General features: G+C 42.6%; 1 protein-coding gene across 5 annotated transcripts in view; it reads right to left on the bottom strand.

Annotated features, from left to right (window-relative positions):
- The window catches only part of col4a6 (collagen, type IV, alpha 6), a 448523-nt gene that overhangs the window by 168298 nt on the left and 267690 nt on the right, over positions 1–12535 (bottom strand). For all 5 annotated transcript variants that reach the window (XM_072270937.1, XM_072270936.1, XM_072270938.1 and 2 more), the window contains exons 5-6: positions 5422–5556; positions 922–966 (exon numbers count right to left, since the gene is read on the bottom strand). In XM_072270937.1, coding sequence (XP_072127038.1) covers positions 922–966; positions 5422–5556 — 180 coding nt within the window. The remainder of the gene's footprint in view (positions 1–921; positions 967–5421; positions 5557–12535) is intronic.

The following is a 12535-nucleotide window of genomic DNA, read 5'->3' as shown; positions in this document are numbered from 1 at the left end:
AGGTGACATCAGGTTCTCTTTTCATTCTGCAGCTGGTCTCTTCTCTGCAGTGTTTTTTTAGTATTTGGGATTATTTCGCTCTTGCAATTTACCCTTAATTCCAGCAGAGGGCAACGCTCTGCGATTGTAATTGCAATGTAGATTCAGATATGCTAGAGGATGTTAACAGTGAGGATAGGGAGCCACCAGCTGGACTACAGATTTCAAACAACTACACAAAAAACAACAGAAGTAAAAGTCACCCAGCAGGTCAGGTAGCATCTACAGAGAGGAGAAAAGAACTGACATTTCGGGCCGAGAAACTTCATCGGGGCTGGAAAGGAAGGGGGAAGAAGCCCGAGTAAGCCCCCAACCAGTCAGCATCAACATCAATTTCTCTGTCTTCGGGTAATTTGTCCCTTCTCTCCCCATTCAGTCTACCCTCTCTCTTCATCTCCTTCTAGGTGTCACCCCTTTTTTCCATCATCCACTCTCCCATTCAATCAGATTCTTTCCTATCCAGCTCTTTGCCTTTTCAACCTATCATCTCTTAGCTTCTCACTTCAATCCTTCTCCCACACCTTTCCCCTCACCTGGCTTCACCTATCACCTTCTGCCTTCTACTCCTTTCCCTCCCCAACCTCCTCATTCTGGCTCCTTCCCCCTTCTTTTCCAGTCCCACTGAAGGGTCTTGGCCCAAAACATTGACTTTCATTCCTTTCCATAGATGCTGCCTGACCTGCTGATCTCTTTCAGCATTTTGTGTGTGTTGCTCTGGATTTCCAGTATTTGCAGAATCTCTTGTGTATATGAATTTCAATCTAAGATCCACCATGGGGATGAAGGGTTAAACATCCTCTGGCAATGCTGTAAGATATCATTATTTACATAGAATTATTTTGGTAACAAGTGACCCTCATAAACAGGAACACAAATACTTACCGGGATCCCGTTTGTCCCGACAAATCCTGGCACACCGATTGGACCCTGTAACAAGAGAGAGAAAAAAAATTCTGCATTGGGAGTGAAACCAGTGAGTTATGTCAAGTTATAATTGAAACAAATAATGTTCACCTAACCAGAAATTGTAAAATCAGCCTGCAGGTTTATAGGAACATTGTGAGAATGTTTTAAACACACCTCAGCGTCACGGGAGAGACAGGAGCGGGAAGTAGAAGGCAACAAAACAGAATATCGTTATTAAGGCAAAGTTATTCGTTTATTTTTAAATGTAGAGATACAGCAGGGAACCAGCCCTTCCAGCCCAGCGAACTGTGCCACCCAGCAACCCACCTATTCAACACTGGCCTAATTGCAGGACAATTTACAATGACCAAACTAACCGACTAACCGGTACGCCTTTGGGAAGAAACCAAAGCACTTGGAGGAAACCCACATGCTCACAAGGAGGCCATACAAACTTCTTACGGAGGACGCTGGAATTCCGATGCCCTGAGCTGCAATAGTGTTGTGCTAACCACTGCAGTACTGTGACACCCTCATTATTACCATCTAAGAATAAAAGGACCTAAATATTCAACCTTTTATTTATAATATTCAAGATTTAATATATACTGTATATACACTGTATAATTAATAATTTAGTATATTTACAAAATAGACAAAATTTTAATTTGCCCAATTTTATAAACTATACATACACATTACTGCTCGAAAGTCTTGGGTAGATATACATATAGTTAAGGTGCCTGAGACTTTTGCACAGCACTGCAGTAATTTCAAGTTTTGCACTTTACTGCAAAAAAAACAAGTTTCATGACATACGTTTGTGATGATAAGCATAATTCTGATATGGGTCTCTATTGTGGACTGAGAGTGGGAAGGGGGCAGGGAAAGGGGAATCATAGCTGGGGAAAGGGAAACGGAGACGCGAGGGAGTGGGAAGCACAAGATAGAAGTTCTGTAAGGATCAATAAACCAATTGTTTGGAATCAAATGATCTTGTGTGTATTTCAGGACTGGGTGTGTCTGCACCCACACCACACCACGCCCCTGCCACTCTTTCTCTGCCACCCATTCCACACCCCTTCAGTGGCACTCCGCCCATGCCATTCCCAACATCCTTTGCTCCTGTCAGATTTACAATCTCGCTATCTGTTCGACTTTGACAAATACAGTACTGAGCAAAAGCCTTAGGCACCCTCAGTGTGTGTGTGTGTATATATATATATGTGCCTAACTCTTTACGAAATTATAAAAAATATAAATCACAGGGTGAAATCTGATGGCCATATATTTTAAATTACCAGTCCTAGAACGTAGGCTTTTAAACACAGATATTGTGCACAGTCCAATGACCAATCATATTTGCTTGTGAGGATTTGAACTGGCTCATAAACAAATATGATTGCTCAGTGAACTTTAGGTAAGTGCTGCATTTGGGTAACAGAGTAAAAATATGGCTTAGTCAGAAATGGGCAGCAAATGGGCATATTTGTAAATAATTGCAAGACACCAGAGGTTGACAATGATTACGTCCAAGGAGGAAATCCCAAATTAAACAAACTGCAAACTTCAAGATATAAACAAGATCCAAAGTGAAGCTAAATTACTTCTGGTACATGACATTGCAAAATCACAGATTGTTCAAGGCCTGTAATCTGACCTACATATAATCGAGAAGGAACACTCCTAAAAAATCCAATAGATACAGAAAAAGGATCTAGTGCTTTCCAGGCATATATGACAAATAAACTTTTCCTCAGCTTCCAGCCGGATACAGGTATCGATTTTAACCAACATTTTGATGGCAAACTCTGCCATCTTCCTCAGGTATAATGCCTGGGCATGTATAGACCATTGGTATATATACTCAGCTCCTGCCATCCGTCCATCCCTCCTGATTGGTTAGACCTCATCTAATCAGGTTTCCGTTGTTCCGTCTGGGCAATATACACTGCCCCACATTCACAGGGAATGTGCCAGCCGTCTGAATCCCAAGTCATCTTTGACCTGCATAAGCTGTGATATGAGCTTCCTTACGAGTTTGTGGTTAGTATTAATCCAGTATTTCTTCAGGATCCTGCCGATCCTTCCAGAAACCGTGGAAATTTAGGGGAGATGGGCAGTAGCAACAAGTTCTTCCTCATTGTTAGGTTTCCTGGTTTTTCCATCGACCCTTTTAAGAGCTCAATTGATTTCCCGCACTTTGTAGTCACTCTATAGGAACGTTGTGCGTGATCATCTTATTTCCACCTGGAGACTCTCTGGGTCCGAAATAGTTTTCACATGGTTAATCAAAGTAGAAAGAACCGCTCTACATTGGGAGGTGTGATGTTGTTGAGGTATAAGTCCGTGTGGATGGGTTTCCAATGGGCGCCATGTTCAAAGCAACCATTTAGTTTTAGTCATATTAGAATGTCCAGGAACAGGCAATCATTCTTCTCCATCTCCATTGTAAATTAAATATTTGGGTGTAAACTGTTCAGATGGTCCTGGAACTGTTGGAGTACCTGGAGTCCATGAGGCCACACTATAAAAGTGTCACCAAAGTATCTAAAGAAGTATTTGGGGTGCAAGGGTGATGAACTCAAAGCCCTCTCCTCAAAGTCCTCCATGCAGAAATTAACAAAAGCCGGCGACAAGGGCGATTGCATGGCCACTCCGTTCGTTTGTTCATAGTCGTTTCCCTTATAGAGGAAGTATGTTGATGTACGCGTATGTTGGAAAAGATCAATGGTACCTTTATCAAAGCTTCACCACAGGAGGACCAAGCTGAACCTACTAGAAGCTCTCGTGAATAGGGACACCATATTGAATTCATGATGTGATGTTCACAGCCCCCACAAAGCTTTGGTTGTAAAACGTTAGCAGGATTCCCTGTGAATGTGCAACAGTATATATCAGCCTGGCTGAAAGCCCAAGAAGAGTTCATTCACCCAATAGAAGCATCCAATATTTGGCCAGCTGGACATTTGAACAAAAGAGGTTTAGGAATGTGAATGCAAGCCATCAAAAAACTCAAGAGCTATTTTTCAGGCAACGAGACAAGCAGCCGTTTTTTTCCCCCCACCCCAGTTAGTTAGTTTTATAGAGCAACAAACAATCTGCTGGAGGAACTCAGCAGGTCGAGCAGCATCTGTAGAGGGAAAAAGATTTTCAACAATTTGGGTTGAAACCTTGCATCCGGACTCAGGACTGTCAACAATTCCTCTCCCCACTGCACAGATGCTGCTCCACCCAATGAGCAGGTTGTAGTTTGCTCCTGATTCCAGCATCTTAAGTCTCTTGTGACTCATGGTTAGCTCATTGGTTTTGAACAACAATATAACCTGCATGGAAGTACTAATTCGACCTCAGTCACTTTGATTCCATTGTTTTGGATGGAGCTGAATTTTTGAGGGGAACATACATTCAAGACAAGAAACTAAGGAAGAATTCCTTACCTGTCTTTTCCCTGGAGCCGAAACAGAGTGACTTGATACATATTTGTTGCTTTTGTTTTTGACGTAATGGATATCAGGAAATATTTCAGGGACAGGGAGGCTGATGGGAAGTTCAAATAGCAGGAATGCTGGTCTGATGTTGGGATAATGGAATCACTAACAGGAAGGGGCAAAGACCGAGATTTCACTGATGGTGTCAACCTGTGGCATATTTGTTAAGAACCTACAGGTTCTGTTTACTGTGGGCTGTCGATTTAAGAGTGCCTGAGTGAGGCGGGACTATGACGTCAGTCACAGGCTGCTGCGAACTTAAACTCATATACAGAGAGAGCGACCTTCAGTCGAAAGAGAGAGAGAGAGAGACTGGGGAAGCCGGTAGCTTCAGTCTGTCACAGCTGAGGCTTGGAACTCTCTTATGCCCACAAGCGTGGGTTAAACATCGGCACGGAGTGCATAACGAATGTGTGACTGTCACTTCGTACAATCCATAGGAGTGGATTTTGGGGTATCTCGTGGGACCACTTTTGTAGCCCTTGCCTGGGTATGTTGTGTGGTAACTAGTGGAAGACGATATTCCTGTGACAGGTCATTTTCGGTGATAATTCGTATGTGGATTTGGAACGACACGTCCGACAAGACCTACGGTGACTGTTATCTCATTTTACCAGCGTAGAACCTGTGGAATATTTTGTACTTACCTCTTCTCTACATTTCACCTTGGATTACAAACATCTCTCTCCCATCATTTATTTCATGGATTACTGAACTTTCCTACTTTACCATCTCAAGACTCTAAGCCTTGTTCTCCCAACCTCAATAGTTATATTTACACACATATCTACACATAACACTGTTAACTTTAGTTTATCTTGGTTAAGTTACTATAAGTTGTTACTAATAAAGATAGTGGTTTTAACATCAAAACCAGACTCAGTGTGAAATCTCTTGCCGCTGGTTCGTTTCTAAAACTTTACAATTCGTAACATATTTCACTCACAGACACCTGAATGAACAACAATAGCTACTTCGTACCCACCTTTTCTCCTTTCATTCCGCTGATGCCTGGTGGACCTCGGTTCCCCTTCTCGCCCTTCGGTCCAGTTATGCCCTCTGGTCCGGGAAACCCTGGCGGCCCACTGCGTCCCTGTGGCCCGAGCGGTCCTGGTGCGCCCTGAGTTTAAAAACATTCGGGGGAAATTAATCGAATAATGAAGGAACACTGCATTCTACATGACATTGTAACGACTGGTTCTCCTGATATTCTCTTCTTCTTCCTGAGGTCATTTCATCGACTAAGACCCCCGTTGTTATCTCCAATAAGCATTCACTCTTGAGGGAGCCTTGTGCAGAGAGAATATTTGGCTGTGTGGAACATCAAGATCATTGCCGTTCTTATGTTGAAGATCTAAGAATGGAAAGGGTTTATCATTGGCACCCAATCTGTAAGGAGCTTGTACAGTCTCCTAGAGTCCCAGAGTTTCCTCCAGGTACTCTGGTTACCTACCACATTCCAAGAAGACGTACAGGTTAGGGTTGGTGAGTTGTGGGCATGTTATACTCCCTGTTTTCTGCAGGGATCACCCTCTCCATGATTTCCTTGTCCGTTTGTCCATCCCCACTGACCTCTCTCCTGCCACTTAACCCCTGCAAGCGGCACAAATACTACACATCCTCTGCCTATTCAACGCCTTTCTTTCCAGCATCCACAGCTGCAAACAGACCTTGCAGGTGAAGCAACACTTCACTTGCTAGTCTGCTGGGGTCACCTGCTGTGTCTGGTGCTTCTGGTACAGCCTCCTCCGCACTGGTAGGATCTGAAGTAGACTGGGGGGACCATTTTGTCGAACACCTTCGCTCCGTCCACAGCAGGCAGGATTTCCCAGTGGTCAACCATTTTAATTCCACCTCCCATTCCCGTTATGACATGTCAGTCCATGGCCTCCACTACTGCCACGATGAAGCAACTCTCAGGCTGGAGGAACAGCACCTCATATTCCATTTGGGTAGCCTCCAACCCGATGGCAGGAAACATCAATTTCTCGAACTTCCAGTAATCTCTCTCTCCTTCCACCATCTTTGTTTTTCCACCCTCCATTCTGGCTCTTGTCTGATCCCTTCTCTTCTCAATTTCTGATGCCCCTCCTGTCCTATGAGTTTCCTTCTTTTTTTTCAGACATAAGCCCATAGGATATAGGAGCAGAATTAGGCTATTCAGCCCATCGAGTCTGCTCCGCCATTCCATCATGGCTGATACCGGATCCCACCCGATCCCATACATTTGCCTTCTCACCAAGTCCTTTGATGGCCTGACTGATCAGGAAACTAGTCCTGTAAATGCTTGTATTTTCACTTTCTTTTTTCCACCAAACTCCTCCAAGTTTCTCATTTCATCTACCCTCCCCCACATACCTACCTTCCCCTTCACCCGCTTTCACCTATCAGCCGCCAGCTTGTACTTCTCCTCCCCTCCATCCTCTTATTCTCGCTTCTTCCCCCTTCCTTTCCGGTCCTGATGAATGATCCTGGCCCAAAATATCAACTGCTTATTCCTCTCCATTCACCTGCTGATTTCCTTCCAGCATTTTATGTGTGTACTTTGGATTTCCAGCATCGGCAGAATCTCTAGCGTTTGTGACCTCTGTGAGAAACTCCCTCGGCCACTGAAGAGAGGGGCTGTGGGCTGATTCTTGAAATTATATCTCCAAGCTAGAAAGAAGGAGACCCTTGCATGATTACAAACCTCCGTCTAGGCGTGGGTTGATTGTCGTGTTACTTGTGGTAACTGAGAACAGCAGCAAAGAGGAAAATGATCTGGCCACTTGTGTTTGGTGCTGAGAGTTCACCAGTGCAATGAGAAGCAATCAATTGATCTCTCACTAAAAGTCAAAGTTCAAAGTTCAAAGTAAACTTATTATTAAAGTACATATATTTCACCAACCACAACTTTGAGGTCATTTTCTGAGGGCATACTTAATAAATCCATAATAGAATAATAACCATAATAAAATCAATGAAAGACCACACCAACTTCAGTGTCCAACCGGGGACACAAACTATGCAAATACAAAAAGAAAGAAATAATAATAATAAATAAATAAGCAAAAAAATATCGCAAACAAAGAGTCTTTGGAAGTGAGTTCATAAGAGTCTAAAAGTCTGCAATGCAGTCCCTCTTTAGTGTCCTGTGGACCCAAAATATGTATTCAACTCTTGGAACATAACTTGAGTTCATAACCCTCTGATTTAGAGGCTACACTGCAGATATGATCTCCAAAATACAATCAAGAAATGGAGTCTTAATCTACAAATAAACTGTAAATCACCTAGATTTTGGAACGCATAATGAATATGACTCACAGCAACTGGTTATACTGAGGAAACACCGTGTGTCATCATAGTTGAAAGTTCAAAAGTTCGAAGTTCATAGTAAATTTATTATCGAGGTATGTAATCCCTTGAGATTCATTTTCTTGCAGGCACTTACAGGATAAATAAAGAAATATGATAGAGTTCATGAAAAACAGATGAAGCCTAACAAACAACGTGCAAAAGAAGACAAACTGTGCAAATCAAAAATACAGAGAACATGAGTTGTAAAAGGTCCTTGAAAGCGAGCCTGTAGGTTATAGAACTAGCTCAGAGTAGTGCTGACTGAAGTTATGCAGGCAAATTCACAGGAGGCTAATGGTTGTAAGGTAATAACTGTTCCGTATCCTGAAGGTGTGAGACCTAAATCTTCTGTACTTCAAGCCCGATAACAACAGGGAGCTGAGAGCACGGCCTGGATGGTGGAGGTCCTTGATGATGGATGCTGCTTTCATGAGGCATTGCTCCATGTAAGTGTGCTCAATGGTGGAGAGGGCTTTGCCTGTGATGGACTTATGTATGTATGTTACATAAATAACCAGAGTAAGATTCCTTCTGTGTTTGAAATAACATCAGAAATATCATTGTTGGGTGCATTATGCTGCAGTGACGGGATGGGAGAGTTCCTTGGCAGTGCAGGGTGCTGAAAAGGTGCATTGTCTAAAGGGGCCACTGAAGGACATTGGGGCTTTGTACATATTAAGGATTAAGTTAAGGACACAACAAATGCATAGACCTGACAACACCACAGATGTAGAGAGAAGAGTGCAATGTGAATATGAAGAAAACCGTTTCTTCCATTTTGTATATATTATTTTTGAGTAAAATTTATACCAGGGGTTCCCAACCTGGGGTCTATGGCCCCTGTGGTTAGGGATCCATGGCATAAAAAAGGTTGCGGAACCCTTGTTCATGGTATTTCTTTGAACAAGCTTGGTAACAGCTGAAGCTTTGTGTGCTGAGTATTTTAACCCACTAGAGGGCAGTCTGGAGCTAGTTCAGTCATGAATAAACTGGTGACAGGCCCAGAAACAACAGAACTATAAACCATTTCAGTTCAGCCAATCTCCAGGGCATTGTGCGATTTGTGGCAGAGTCCACTGCACTAAAAAACGATTGCTGTCATTGGAAATGCCACAAAATTATAAATAATGTTGCTGTGCATGTCACACAGGAGAGACTGTAGATGCTCAGATGTAAATCTGAGGCAACACACGCACACACACACATAATGTTGGTGGACCTCAGCAGGTCAGGAAACATTTATGGAGGAAAATGAACAGTTGACATTTTAGGCTGAGACCCTTCATCAGCCCTGGAAAGGAAAGAACAGAAGCCAGAAAACATTTACTCCTTTATTCTGCATTCTGCTCTTTTTTTCAAGCCCTGATGATGGGTCTCAGCCAGACACGCTGCAGTGCACGTCGCCACCATTGATATTGTGCCTAAAGTCTCTGCACAAGCAATCCAACTCTTCCAGACTGAAAGAAAATCGAAAAAGCTGCGGATGCTGGAAATCTGCAATGAAACAGAAAATGCTGGGAACACTCAAGAGGTCGGGCAGCATCTATGAGGAGAGAACCAGAGTTACTGTTTCAGTTCAGGTGCTGCCCAACCCCTGCACTGCTGAACCTGTGGCAGACGGGAATATAATGGTCATTCGGTCTGCAGTGGTTAGCAATGTATTCCATATCCAGAATAGTAACAGTGCCCCCTTACAGCGATAATCAGATCCTGGGGTGTCTGAAAGCTGTGGTTTGGTTGGCTGTGTTCTCTGCTCAGAAATAGGAGATTGTGGGTTTATGTCCCACTGCAGAGACTCTAGCACAAAAATTCTGGCTAACACTCTGGTAGGCTGTAGTACTATCAAACTGTTATCTGAAACATAGTAATGGCTCTCCGAAAGTAGTAGAGAATGAAATCAAACTACTAAGTGACATGCTTGTACACAGGTGCTCATTACTGAAATTAAACTCTGCAGAAGCTAGCCTCAATGTATTAGCCATTTCTAATATACAGACAAAGGTCTCATTCATAATATAGGTGTGATTCGCTAATGATTTCTGATTATTTATTTCAACTTTCACTAGATTTGTTAGCTATTATTTTGAATTACTTTTTAAATGACCTTAGATAATTTAAATTGATTTAAATGGTTGTCTTGGCGCAGGACGGCTTTTGGCTTCTGACATCTGAGAAGGGAGTGGCTGAGTTGCCTTGACTGGAAGCTGGCTGTGTTTTGCTTGATGTGTGAACGTGGTTTGGAACCTGTTGAGGGGAAGAGAGTGGGGAAGGAACGGAAATTGCTGGGAGGGGGTTGTGTGGGTCTGGTAATGGCGGACAAGATAAGAGGCGGGGTTGAGGGAAAGAAAGTGGAGAAGGAGAGGGATAGAGACTTGGGACCAGAGGTAGGCAGCTGGGGAGAGGTGGATTATTGTGAAGGGAGAAATAAAGGGAATGAGGAGGTAGTGAGGGGTCGGATGAATAAAAACCAAGACAAAGGGAATAAAAGAATAAGAAATGATAGTGGAGAAAGCTCTGAAAGTTAGGAAGATGAACAAGCTCAGAGGGGAGGTGTTGTCATAATTAGGTTTAATGAGAAGGCTCAGGGACATATGAAGAAAATTAAGCCCTTTGTGCTAACAACAACCCTGACAAATAAGATAGGGGAAATAGTATTTGCAAAAGTCCTTAATGATGGCAACTTATTGGTAGGATGTGCGAATGAGGAACAACTTGAGAAAGCACTCAAGCTAAAAGAGATAGGAAAATGCAAGGTGGAATACACTGGGAGGGTGGGAGCACAAAACAGTGGTTGTAAAGGAGTGATCACGGGGATACCAATCAGTATAAATATGGAGGAGATAAAGAGGAATATCAAAGGAGAGAAAGTAATGAATGTTCAAAGGCTGAAAACAACAAAGGAGGGAGTGAAAAAGGAAAGTGAATCTGTATTGATTGAATTTGAAGAAGAAAGAGTGCCAAGGAAGGTGTTCCTGGGTTTCATGAGTTACCCAGTAAGGGTGTATGTGCTAAAGCCATTGAGGTGCTATAATTGTCAAAGGTTTGGACACGTGGCTAAAAACTGTAAAAGGCAGAGAGGATGTGCTAGATGTGGGGGTGATCATGAATATGGAAAGTGCGGAACAGGAGTTCAACCAAAATGCTGCAATTGTGGAGGAGCTCATAATGTTGCATATAGTGGGTGTGAGGTTGTGAGACGGGAGACTAAAATTCAAGAAATAAGAGTGAAAAGAAAGATCACTTATGCAGAAGCTGTAAGAATGTCAAGAGAACAGAATAATGCTCCTAATGAACAGGGAGCAATAGGGATGCGAGAGATGCAACAAAGAACAAATGACAGGATTTATGTAGACAAAAAGGCTCTAGTAACATTCATTGCAGGAGTGATTAACAGTACGGCTGAGGTAAAGTCAAAAAGTGACAAAATTCAGCTGGTGGTAAAAGCAGCAGTAAACCATTTAGGGTTAGTAGGACTGACATGGGAGGAAGTGAGGGAGAACCTTAGTAATCAGTCAAGCCAGGAAGTGTCATATGTTAGTTAATACTAATTATGGTGATTCTTTTACAATGGAATGCAAGGAGCTTACTGGCTAATAGCCAGGAATTCAAGCACTTTATTAAAGAAATGGTTGTAAAACCGGATGTAGTGTGTATTCAGGAAACTTGGTTGAAACCAACTTTAGACTTTGTGGTATATGGGTATACAATGATAAGGAAAGATAGAAATCTAGGGGGAGGAGGGGGTTGTGCTATGTTAATCAAGCAAGGTATACCATATAGGGTACTGGAAAAAGGAGATGATCAGGAATACATAGTGGTGGAAGTGTGGGAGAGAGGGGAGGGAGTGGTTATAATTAACTACTACAATCCATGTAAAAGGTTGGATTTGGACAGCCTATTAAAGATACAAGGACAAAACAGACATAAAGTAGTGTGGTGTGCAGATTTCAATGCTCATAGCACAATATGGGGGGATCAGATTACAGATCCAAATGGAAAGGTAATTGAAGATTTGATGGAAGAAAGGGATTTGGTGTGTATGAATGATGGTAGCGGCACAAGGATAGATATAACAACAGGAACTGAGTCAGTGTTAGATATTACGTTAGTGTCTAATACCTTGGCTGGTATTAGTAACTAGGGAGTTTGGACTGCTTCAACAGTAGGCAGTGATCACTACCCAGTTTTGTGTTCAGTGGGTGAAAGAGTTGAAGTAAGACCAGGTGGCGGAACCCCAAAGTGGGTGTTTGAAAAAGCTGATTGGGGTAAGTTCCAGAAGTTGAGTGAAGAAGGGTTGACAAAGATTGATATTTCTGGAAATGTAGATGAATTAAACAGTCAGGTGACTTCAGCAATTATCATGGCAGCAGAAGGATCTATACCTAGGAGTAAAAATAGGATGAATAGAAAACTGGTACCATGGTGGACAGAGGAATGTTGTCAGGCTGTAAAAAACAGAAATAGAGCATTCAGGCTAGTTAAAAGAACCCATAATATGCAGCATTTGGTTCAATATAAGAAAGCACAGGCAGTGGTGAGAAGAACTATACGTCAAGCTAAAAGGGCAAGTTGGAGGAGTTTTTGCGACAAGGTAGGAAGAACAACACCTGTGGCAGAGATATGGGGAATGATTAAGAGGATGGGAGGAGATAGAAGGGAATGGGAATATCCAGTAATGATATCTGAGGAGGAACCTGCAGTCTCCAGTAGGGATAAGGCTGAGGTCATGGCCAAGTCATTTGTAATGATACACAGTTCAG

Source organism: Mobula birostris, chromosome 10 (genome assembly GCF_030028105.1).
Source record: "Mobula birostris isolate sMobBir1 chromosome 10, sMobBir1.hap1, whole genome shotgun sequence".
NCBI classification, from domain to species: domain Eukaryota; kingdom Metazoa; phylum Chordata; class Chondrichthyes; order Myliobatiformes; family Myliobatidae; genus Mobula; species Mobula birostris.
This window is presented reverse-complemented; position numbering and strand designations above follow the sequence as displayed.